The 12,281-nt window shown below is 40.4% G+C and overlaps 1 protein-coding gene across 1 annotated transcript; it reads right to left on the bottom strand.

Moving 5' to 3' along the window:
• Positions 1-4,197: 4,197 nt before the first annotated feature.
• Positions 4,198-10,942, bottom strand: LOC134815519 (uncharacterized). Its single transcript, XM_063824059.1, has 12 exons — positions 10,727-10,942; positions 9,777-9,969; positions 9,430-9,578; positions 8,707-8,857; positions 8,255-8,395; positions 7,889-8,094; positions 6,473-7,747; positions 6,120-6,331; positions 5,850-5,982; positions 5,486-5,751; positions 5,013-5,236; positions 4,198-4,900 (listed from the first exon to the last, which is right to left on the bottom strand). The coding sequence occupies exons 1-12, from the start codon at positions 10,940-10,942 to the stop codon at positions 4,845-4,847; spliced, it is 3,222 nt and encodes a 1,073-aa protein (XP_063680129.1). The 3' UTR covers positions 4,198-4,844.
• Between the last annotated feature and the right edge of the window lie 1,339 nt (positions 10,943-12,281).

Raw genomic sequence — 12,281 nt, 5'->3', positions numbered from 1 at the left:
GTTATGTTTAAATTTTTTTGTAGAGTTCAAATGGCTGCGGTAAATGAAAATTCAATTAATTATTTCATGAGAATCAAGCCATGTAAAATTACATTGACATTATTTTGATATGAAACTAATAAAAACGATGGTATTGCAATACAAGCTGTATAATGTGTGGCAGAGGCGGCTATTGAGGGCGTCCAGGCGTCTGTGGACGCCTTAAAATTATTATCTGGTGGCTGGTGCTTAAAATAGAAATAGTAATTAGTAATAGTGTTAGGAAATAACAAATCGCAATATAAAGGACTTCATTTACTATCATACGTTTTAATGTAAGCGCACGCATGATCTTCGTGAAATTTTGTGTTGTAGGGAGTCCAATCCTACCTCTGGACTACTCAGCCGCGCAGTTTTAACACATAGTTAATTGTAAACGTTACAAAGCACATCGTGCGCATCCCACTACAGGTAATCTATTATGATTTGCCTCGATTTGGGGGTCCAGGACCCTTTGCAATTTGACTGCTATATGATACTGCGCGGCTGAGATCGTACACGTGTGGTGTCCTGTTTCACCCATGTTTTTGTTTGCTGTCGCCTGTAAAGTGTTACACATTACATTTACAAGGCCCTGTGTGTAATGTAATCGGTAGTTTGGAGGGATCAGCTTGAGCCGACTCCCAAGCCCCCCACCCCCCCCCCCCCCAGTCCATCGATTGGACCCCCAACAAAACTGCCAGCCAGCTCCCACGAGCCGCCTCTGATGTGTGGTAGGATTACAACTAACTAAACCAACACATAGCATGAGTGACATCAACGTTGAGCTGTCTACAAAATTTGTCATTAACAAACAATAGCAAAAAATCAAATTTGCTAAAAATATGGCTGATAATACAATTCTGTCCCAATTCAAAGAAAAACTATTGGACAGCATTGGCATAACAAAGGGTCCCGCTGACCCTGCTGTGGGGGCACCTTAGGGGGATACCAAATCGTCATTTGAATGGGAAACAATTTCGAAAAACTTAACAAACGTATTAGCAAAACTATGCATACCGTTTTGCTCTAGAAACAACATTTTTAGAGATTTTATCTGGATATTCTCTAAAATCACCTTATTTGTCCGTTTCTACTTTGAGGGGGATGTGGCACCAACAGGGAGTGCTTTTTCAGCAGGGGGGGGGGGGGGCAACATGTTCTACCCCAATTTACAGCGCCCTGATTTCCTACGCCCCGTTCTACCCCACCCTTACATCATGCTTGTCACTTGTGGGGTGTTGTAGGAAATCCAATTGCTGTACTGAAAATCCTGGCTGTAGGCCAGGTTGGAGTAGTAAGGTATAAAAACTTAAGGAATTTTAGAGTTTGTCCGGCAAGATTGTATCGGCGGCCCAAAGGTACTTGATCAGGTCCTGAAAGAAGAAATCCGATCCGACTGCGGATACATACTGGTAGACTATTTCACTTTAGCATAGATCTATGGAAGAAGCTGTTGCGGGAGGCATTTGAACAGGGCACAATGGTACTTGATAAACAAAATGTTTTCTTTCCTGTAAATAGAGGAATCTGACATATCAATGATTTGAGCGCCCATGATAACCTGAGTAGGGTTCATCATTGATCCATTAAACGGCCCGCTTTTAAATTGCAGCAAACCGCTTAAGGTGAGTTACAGTTTGAGAGGACCATATGACGGGACAATGTTCAAATATAATAAGGCTAAACATAATAAGGCTAAATAGAACGACTATTTCTGCGTCTTGTATCACTAGTGAAATGACATGTTTTCTTAAGAAGCCCAAGTTTAGAACTAGCTTTGAAAACAAGCACTTTTCATCGTGCTCCCTAGTTAAACCTAAAGTTTGTTTCGACTTCCAGATCCGACTGAGAAGGCGCAAATTCAATTCACTGTCAGAGAGGTTTTACAAGATGGCATTATATGGCAATACAAGTAATTTATCACATTTCTTTGCAGGGACCTAGTCCCTAAAGTAAAGTAAAAAGAAGCATTGGCACTTTTGTAAATGGTAAATGGTACTTCATTCAATTTTTCATTGATCAGGGTTATGATTGATTACCTGGGGTCCTCAGGCTATCATGTATCATGTTTATAAACAGAGAATGTTTAGGCGGAATGAATATAGAGAGATAAGGCGGAATGACAGGCTGAGCGCGGCCCAGTAAGGTTATGATTACCTGGGGACCCCAGACTATACTATTCATTCACATAGAGATTTGGCGGGATAAAGATTTCGAGCGTGCTAAATCACTCTACAGTCGATCTTCGAGATTTTTCTAAAAGGGCCCCTGACGGTTGTAACCAACTTTAATCGACGTATTTTCGGACGCTGATTCTAGGGGGTGCACGATAAAAATAAACTTGCTCGGATTTTCAAAATTTTTGTACCATTGTTTTCTAGTATAGAGACTGTGAGAATTTTGTCACACCTTTTTGGAATGATCAGTGAGTTTCGCCTAGGTGCCATATTTGATGGTGCGCGGCTTTTGGAGCAAAATTAGGTGTAAAAGTCGCGTAATTTGACGAAATTCGTTGATTTTTGTCGTATTATTCTATAATATCTTCGGTTCCTGAACATGAATCATGCTGAAAATTTGTCAGAACCTTCCAATCATACTTAACTACCGAACCTAATTTAGTTGGGAGAGATTGGCCTTGATAAAGAGGTCTAAAAATGACAAAATAGGTATAAATCCGTTGATAACTCAAATTCTGACCATCGAAATTGCTCAAACTAATTTAGGTTCAGTAAAACATAAGTGTTTACGTACGCTGACCAAATTTCAACAAAATTGTTATATAGGAAGTATTATAGCTTTTTGATTGTTTCCGAAATAATGTGCTGGCCGAAATAAGAGCTAAAAACCATTCAATGGTCAGCGTGCGCGTCTTACGGTCGATGGCGCACTGCCTACTGATTCTGAATCACCCCCCCCCCCCCATGACATAGGGTTAAAATGCTCCCCTGACGAGATATTGGCGAAAAGCTGTCTCGATCACGTGATATGACCGTATAAGGAAGTTAGTCTAATTTCTCGTTAGGGTTAGGGTTGTTTTTGTGAAAGATTGGGTTAGGGTTAGGGTTGGGATCAGATGAGAGGGTTAGGGTTTCGAAAAGTTGTTCAGGACCAGCTAGAGAACGGGTTGAAAAAGTTACGTGACTGGTGACAGTCGAGTGTAGAGTGATTAATCATCATCTAAGATATTTGGTGAAACTGACACTATTACAACCTCTGCACTTTGAGTATCGTCAATTTTCAAGTTTTCCAAAAATGGCGATGTCAGATGGAAAACATATTAATATGTAATAAGTTGTAATTTTACCGTATCAGCTTATTTAACCTCGATCATGACATATTGAAATGTTACTGGGCACTGGGCGGCGCAAGAAAATGCCTTGACACACGCTGTACTTGGTACTGCAACCGTTGCTCTAACCAGAGCCCTCTCGCTTGCAGTAGCGCGCGACCGGCGAAGGCGGCAAAGACTATTCTACTTGTGAAACAAGCGCGTCACGCAGTAGTAGTACGCGTAGACACATGGCTATGTGAAGATGCAACGTTGAACGTGTAGCAAAAAATGCCAAGTTCAAAATCGCTATACTACTGTCTTATTTCACATAGTCATGTGTATACGCATACTGCATGACGCGTAGAGAGGGCTCTGGTTAATAGAGCAACTTTCCTATTTCTCCGTAAAAAGCACAACAGCATGAGTAGATTTTGTTCAGGTGTCTCGAAAGTTATTTTATGTCTATTAAATGATTTCCCGTTCAATTTTGGTCGATACACGTCAACTTAGTGCAAAATAAAGCTTGGAGGACTTCGCCGCTTCGACGCGCAAACTAGCATTCTTGCTTCGCAACAAGATCGTTGCAACAAGATCGTTGCAACAAGATCGTTGCGACAAGATCGTTGCAACAAGATCGTTGCAACAAGAGCAACGATCTGGAAGGGTTGACATCGTCAATCAAAATAAAGCAAGTTATAGTACTTTTTCATACGTATCAAATCGCAATTAGATGTAATTGTATGTGCTTTCGCGGGAAATATAGCGCGCGCCAAATGATATTGTCTGTATGATGTACATAATAGTATACGCAGTTTTTATAACTGTAAGAATAGAAGTAGAGGCCCACAACACACAGTCACAACGTTTTCAGTTTTATTCCATAACAAAATCAAAAACGGGAAATTGTAGATTTGGAGCTGGACTTTATTGTTTATGAACAATTGAAGAGATTGAACAACATCTGGTATCATCATCAATAACATTATAACAAAGAAATAATTTCAGTTCATGAAGCCATATAAATAAATTCTCAATAATCTGAATTAAATTATAGTTAATTATTTATACATTATAACAGTTCTGTGATATGATCGAAATTTCAACATATTTTTGGAGTCCATTTACGGCAAGAACAAAGCAGAAGTCGTTCACATAGTTAAGTATATTTAAAAACATCGAAGATAATGAAAACTTCCAGAGTTTAACATTAAAACGTTATCAATTAATTCAATCACATGGCTAGAATGTAGAAGGTCTTTCCTGAATGCTGCTGCAAAGTTTAAGAGAACTTAATTTGTTCATCTAAATGTATTATTATATTTCTGTTCTATACAGCTTTTGTAATATACTGGTGCTAATATGCAGCACGATCACATTACTTTATCATAACTCATTATATTACCACTAATTAATTAATGAGCTAAACCTCATAATGTCTTATTACATAATGGTTACAAAATCTATCACTATCAAGAGCGACTTCGACCAATTCAGATTTTTGGTGTAGGAAAAATAAAACCCAGGATCAGAGGTCACTTCTAGTTAAGGGTTATCAAGAATTATCCCACTTTATCGTATCGTTGCTTATCTCTTTTATCTTACGAAGAGCTGAAGATGAAGTCACAGTGAATCATTTTGTAGAATCCTAGCCAAAACGTGGCCAAGTTTCCATAAAAGCGAAACATAAAATGGCGAACGAAGAAATAAATTTCCAACTTACTAAATTTGAAGCGGTTGTCCCTGAGATTTTCGAAGTGCTTGTTGTTGATAATCTTGGCGATTATCTTGTGAACGAAGATATACTGCAGCTCGTTCTGAATCATGAGAACACGTTGAGTTCTCATGGCGGAGGTGACACCCAACACGTTGATAGTGTCCTCCCTACTCAGTCTATCCAGTGTGTAGTCGAGTGCTACGTAAACTCCCGCATAGTCAGCACCGCTCCTGCAAAAAGGGATTGAAGTCCAGTAGCAACTTAGGGGGGGGGGGGGGGGGGGGCTTTATCGGGGGTTTACTGTAGTACTAGCTGTGGTTTTAGAGTCAGCATTATGTTACTCTAATTCAATAATGTAATATTAGATAAAGGAAGTTATTCATGTCCGGAGTAGCTTAAATAATAATGATCAATGAATTAATGAATAGCATGTACACTTTTACGTGATTTGAATTTCAATAAGTATAAGTAAAACTCACGGGCTATGAATGATGACGGGTTCACGTCTATCCTTGGTAAGGAACCTGGTGTAATAAATAAAGTCTATGAAAGCAGCCTGATCAGGGACGGGACCCCTCCAGTTTGTGAGATGGTACTGTTTTACAGTGACCGCAGTACTGGATCCAGTCGGCAGTAGCTCGAATGTTCGCTCTATAAAGTTGGGGTAGAGGGTGTCTGTGAGAAGTGAGACTCGCAGGTTTCCGTACGTGTACTCCTCGTCCGGCCAATACTTAGCACACTTGTTCTGAGGGAAGATTGTTCAGTACTTAACACATTAGTTCTGAAGAATTGTAGTTGTACACTCAGAAAACGTCAAAAAAGGGTTGGGTTAAAAATTAGTACCGGGGTATCAGGGTCGCCGTCACACAGGCAAATAATGTAGAATGATCTGTGCTCATACACCATCCTCCAGAAGTCCGTCTTGGTGTTGTTCAAAGGATTCTGGGTAACTATGTACTCCTTCGGTCGGGTATACCTAATAGGACATCTGATTACCAACAATGAAACCAATTTTAATACCAATGATTTTAACGAACCCGGTGTTAAACTATTATGGAAAATATGGCATATAAAGTATTTCGATGAGCCACAAATTTTAATAATCAAGCATACCCGTTAATGAAGCTAGCGTTGATGTACTCTGAGTAGGGCACGTTCTTCTTCAGAACCAGTTTTACACGAGACAAATCGTACGGAATGACGTTCTGATATCTGTTCTTCTTGAGGTTAACCTCCTGTTGTCCTGCTGTCTTACTCGACTCATCTCCGTGTGGAATGTTGGCAAAATCTTCCAGGAATTTCTCGTTGTTGCTTGCTGAGAACTCCTGAATTTTTATTTGATAATTATCTAGCTTATGATCTTAAAGTTTGGAATCTTCAGCTGAGAATTGGATCCAGAGAGTTAATATCATATTAGTTATATTGGTAGAATGGAATTTTCGAGGGCCGAGGGATATGTTTCTAACCTGAACATGCATGACGAAAGCCTGTGCATCGAAGGGTCTTGACAGAACAATTTGTTCTTGTCCTGAGTAGATATTTGTAGCAAGAGCGATACTCTTCGACATGTCACTCTCAGCTTTCTCCGCGGCGTCCCTCCGTCTCTTGACAATGGTGGCAGTGAGAATTATCACACCAGCCACAACCAATGCAGAAACAGAAACCGCAACAACCAACCACACAATGTTTTGGGAACTAGGCTCCTCAACGATCTGCTTGCCGCACACCGGTATGGATATCAAACCTTCCTCACCACACGTTGCAAAAACTGTGGACTTGTCTGAACACTTGATGCCGATTCTTTCTCTGTAGGTGATTGAGTCGCCTACCTTGTAGGACCCCAAGAAGACCTGATTTTCCGGTAGGTCAGTAAGGGAGCAGGTTCTGTAGCAGTCTGGCAGTTTCGTGGCACACTTAACAACACTCTCCTGTCCGAACTCTAGAGCGTAATATGAAGTATCGTGGAAATCAGACGGGTTAGAGTTACACGTGATAGTTACATCCTGATCGGAGGTAACGTTGAAGTTGACGAAGGGGAAAGTGTTGCCGTTTGTAATTTTGGGGATATTACAGAGGACCATGCACATGTCAGCTGATGTAGCCCCGTTAGAGGGCGTACTGGTATTTTCCGGGCAGCTGGTACACTCGTCCTTACCAGGCAGTGAGGTGAAGGTGCCACCAGAGCAGATCTCACAGGGGTACCGGGTCTGTTTGTTGCTCTTGAACCCAGCAGGACACTGCACACAACGCTCCTCTACCCGACCCCAACCGTCCTCACAATCTATCCAGCTGGTGTCTAAGTAACTTGTCGCCGTTACTACTCCTGCTGATCTCTTCCTCCCTTCTGACTTGGTCAGGACAAATACTCCAATTCTTATGTGGATATCCAGGGCTTGGTCGAACGCTTCAAATATACTGTCATCGCTCATGGTCACCAGCTGGCTCATGGTGAAGGAGATGGTGATGGTTTTGTTAGCGTTGTCGGTACAGGTGGAGTCCGATGATAGTAGACGACATTGCTGGTTCTTGATACACTTGTAATGGTCCTTGTTGCTTGTGAAAAAAGTGTTGAGCTGGGCAGGGAAGTCGGGAACTTGAGAGCAGTCAACGTTGGGTTCAAACAGGACGTCAACACGATAATATCTGCCTGCAGGCTCAGCCTCAACCGTACAAACGGACCAGTACGCTTCGGGTGTCACCTGATCTGACCAGAGCTTGGTCGTGGTGTTACAAGTCTTGACCTGCAGGGTGGTCGTTACAGTAAAAATCTTATGTCTAGTATCTAAAATAGAAAATTAATTTCAGTCCCTTTGTGCCGTAGATTAGCGATGGATTCCTTATCACCTATAATATTAATACATGATTCAGATGATAGAACTAACCTCCCACTTCTGAAGAGACTTCCCGTTATAAATGACACCGGTAGTACAGGTGAAGTTACAAGAGAATAAGTCATCCACCACAGCGCAGCTTGATGATCCTTCATCTGACGATTTTATATTCGGGCACTTAGCGTCCTCTGGTTTCTTCTCACAGGTCAAGCTTTCGCTGAAAGAACCCCCGGGGAGACACACTTTGAAGGCAGGTCCTGAGGTGAAAGTGTTGGATACAATTTTATTGTCAGTGATTTTAAATTGATCGTTAATTTGAGTTAAACAGATTGGCACGTTTTAACAGATTGGCACGTGTCTCAAGTGCTGAAAAGAACAAGCTGACAAATTTCACGTAGATAAAGATTATTATCCCACCTTTATTGGTGTAGTCAGGTGCGCATACGAGGTACAAAACTTTCCCAGCAAAAGCTGTTGTGTCTTTTTTAGGAACAAGATCTCCAGCTTCTGTTTTCTCATGCCAGCTTCCACCCACAACCACCGGTAAAGTACAAATCTCTGAAAATAACGGTTTAATGAAAACTTGAGAGTAGTGTAGGTGTTATGTTAAGTGCCCGACTGTCAATAGTTGATAAATGATCATTCATCAGACAGATACTGGGTCACTCAAATAAGGCTCCGGATAACATGACCTTCGGGAGCCAAATTAATATCTCGATTTCAAACGACCTATAAATTACTTAACCCCAACGTCAGGGTCCCGTGGGCCGTGTGCTGAAATACCTTAAGCAAAACTGCATAAAATGGGAAATGTACAATAATGTTGAGAATAATGTAGCTAGCGCTGATCACGTACCCTCGACAAATACTTGAGTGCTGAGTAGTTTTCCCTGGCAACTCCTCCCCGTTCATGATGTAGAGTGCTTTGCAGCTGTAGGTACCGTTGTTCACTCCCCCTGCCTCCTCGATAACGTACAAACTCTCGATAATCTTCCCGTTATTTGTTATTGCGCTGGATTTCTGAGGGATTGTGTTTCGGTCAATTATACTGGTAAATACGTTTTAGGTGTTAGTTGTATGATTACCTTTCATTGTAAGGGAACTAGATATTTAATACTCTCAATGCTCTCAATGCTAAACAAAAATAGACTCCTGCAAATTCCATGTTATCAAACATCTTTAGATGCCGGAGATTTTAGATTTAAAAACGTTTACGTTTAGTGACTTAAATTTGTGCAATGTGAGAACTTAGAAGTTGGAAGGTTTAGCAAAAGCAGGTGTAAAAGTTCTAAAATTGTATCATATGAAATTTAATACCTGGCCAGGTTATGATCGTTTTGGGTCACAAATCAAAATTTGGTGATTGCAGATGTAGTTCTAATTCACTGGTCAGACTGGTATCTCAAGTTTCAAATAAAAAGTAACTTGGCTCCCGCCGCCTCCTTAGCAGGCTGATAGCCAAATTGATTCGCGATTGCTAATGGCACAGTGTCGTACTTTTTCAGCTTTCAGTCATTTATAAATATATTAGAAAAACTTTACCAGATTTAAAAGGTTACATTTATATATTCTGCATAAATATGAAATAATACCTCTTGGATTATTTGCTCGCCGTAGAACCAGACAAACTTATAACTTGAGCTGTCTTTGGTTCCCAAACTTGGATCATAGCTACCCCGGCATTTCATTGTTATCGATTCCCCTTCCTTCGAAGTTAGTGGTGCAACTATGTCAATCGTATCTGAGATTATAGTCAGTTATAGGGATATCCAGGGTACGCTTGCCAGACCTGACTTAAAACGCAATCATTTAAAATGAGCGATTAGGACTAAATTATGAGCGGACTAAATTATCAGTCCTACATTATAATTCAGGCATCTCCTCTTGAATCCTTACTATCACACAACACAAACTAAAGCACACACAAAACATAACTCACAGAGCACTGTGATAGGTTTGTTGTTAGGAGACTTGAGGGTGCCCCCGAACGTGGGCAGTACATCAGCGTAGGTAGCCGAACAGTTGTAGACCCCGTCGTGGTAAGTGGAGTTAGCTAGGGTTATCACCACTTTGCTTGTTGTCATGTCGTTCTGGGTGTTCGTGCTGATGAAGCCGTTTTCTATCTTCGAGAACTGAGGACACGAGGAGTGGTTAAATGATATGCTAACTTTGCAAGCTTCACCGGGTTTATTTCTGTGCTATCTGAGTATCATTGGATATCAGAAATTATATTTCATGCAATATTGAATTACTTGCTTTCTCGACCATAAATTCTCTATGCAATCTATTGTATTGGATATCAAAAAATTTCATAGGGAACGATCAATTGAAAACAGAAGGATCACTGACGGGTGAAGTGTCATTAATGGCAGGTGAATTGACGAAATCAAGAACAACCCACCAAAATTGTTCTCATGACGACAGACAAGGTAATTTCTTGACTCTCTAATTTCGTTTAAAACGGAATCACTTGTCATTGCACTACAGTCAATAAAATCCACAAGGTAACATTGCTAAATGAATTGACATTCTGGCGCGACTAGAGCTTGAAGTTGAAATTTTAATTAACAATATTCCATCATTTTGGTATAGTGCTCCGATTATAAATTTAAAGTCGCGTTCTTTCTTATAATCTTACCATAGATGGTAGTACTCATATAACCCTCAAATCGTTAATAAATCTCGGCGAGGCTAATTTAGAAAAAGATAAATATAATTCTTGTCGGGAAGTTGCAGTCCTGATTTTATTCCCAAAGCGGGAAAACAACTATAGTATTCAAATTCCAAAGCCTGAATTGATAAAATTCGATGACAGCAGTAAAAATGTAAATAATAGAATAAATAACCCCGCTAACCACCCCCAGATACCCACTAGCTCTATTAACTCACCGGTGTGTTGTCCTTGAACCAGGTGATGAGCGGAACTGCTTTTCCAATAATACCACTAAACCGACAGGTTAAGTAGTAAGTGTTGAACTCCACCGGAAGTGGTATGGAAGTAGACAGCTCCAGGAACTTAAGGTGGGTTACAGTTGCGTCTAGTTCCAGTGTCAGGGTCCCGAACGTGACCTTAGCTCTGTAGTGTCCGGCATTCTCCTCTGACATGTTTGATATGTATCTGAGGAGGTGGAAGTGTAAGATGAAATGTTTCACAACATGGTTGTTGCCTTGCGATATTTTTTACATGAAAACTACGACAATAAAGCATTGTTTTGGGCATAAAATTAAAGTTGGGAAGTTTTAAAACTTCTGATTCAGATATCAGCTGTAATTCCATTGGTGAAAAGTAGCCTTTGATTATAAGAACACTGAACGTGAAGCTCAAGGTGATCATGACTAAGTTCCTAAATTTTACAACAGTAAACCGGAGTCATATCACGAGGTGTTCCAATTCTTTACCGCAGTTTACCGCCCGGTACTCGACAGGTTAACAGATTATTGATCAGGTAACGCGGGGATTTCATTAATCGAGTGGTATAGCATCAGAGGTAGGGTGAAGTGTGAACAGGGTGTTATAGTGGTCATTATTGTCATCCTGCTGCGAGGTGGTAAGATTACAAATAGATTTGTCCACGATAAATATATATTCTTTCGAACCTCAATTTTGTGTATTAATTTGACCGTTGTGCCTGTCCTATGTGCGGCGATGAAGAAGAGACTGTCTCTCAATTTCTTGGGCAGTGCTCAGATATTACACAACTGCGGGGGCAATACTTTCAGCATTATTACCTCTCCATCAATGACATCTTTGACAACCAACATATTACTATTATTGTCAACTTCGCGAATCGCGATAAAGGCCTTTTTATGCCCGAGAAACTGGACCAAACGACTCCGGAGTGACATAATTCCTATTTTTTTGCTGATAACTCATTATCTTGAGCATCTTCATGCTATTTATTTAAGCCCATTATCTCAAGACTCTTCTCTGGTTTTCATCCTCTCGGCATTCGGGCATTTTTAAATTCCCCGACTCATTCCACGATAGATTTCCCCAGATTCCTCTTCCCCAGAGGCAGGCAGAGTGTATTCATGCTATCCTTGATATGGTGGTTCATTCTACATATTTTGTGCCAAATAAACAGCATCCCTGCTTGCTGTAGTTTCGGTCTTCAGAGCAGCAGACATTTTCAGCAGACTAAAGTTGTCATCCAATCTAGAGGTTAGATCTTCCCTAACTTCGTACATTTCTAGGATAAAATAATTCATTGAATTTGAAAGCACAGAGAGATCAAGACCAGACGAGCTAATTGAACTTTATTCTCAACCTAACTGATAGAAAGTGGAGAGTTCCATCAATAGTATTACTCATCGGGACTATGTAAACTTATTCCGTTATATTGTAGGTTAACTTAAAGTTAAAGTTTGAGATGATAAACGTCACAGTTTTCTTATTGAGTTACTTGTTATCCTTTAAGTATCTTTTAGTTTTGAACTGAATAAG

The sequence above is a fragment of the Bolinopsis microptera genome, chromosome 5, assembly GCF_026151205.1.
Source record: "Bolinopsis microptera isolate Bmic1 chromosome 5, MBARI_Bmic_1.0, whole genome shotgun sequence".
In the NCBI taxonomy this organism is placed as follows: domain Eukaryota; kingdom Metazoa; phylum Ctenophora; class Tentaculata; order Lobata; family Bolinopsidae; genus Bolinopsis; species Bolinopsis microptera.
This window is presented reverse-complemented; position numbering and strand designations above follow the sequence as displayed.

Coding starts and splice junctions, on each gene's coding strand:
- LOC134815519 (XM_063824059.1), bottom strand. CDS start 10,942: ATGTCAGAGGAGAATGCCGGACACTACAGAGCTAAGGTCACGTTCGGG. Junction 9,970..10,726: donor GGTTCAAGGACAACACACCG/GTGAGTTAATAG, acceptor TCGTGTCCTCAG/TTCTCGAAGATAGAAAACGG. Junction 6,332..6,472: donor CTTTCGTCATGCATGTTCAG/GTTAGAAACATA, acceptor ATAAAAATTCAG/GAGTTCTCAGCAAGCAACAA.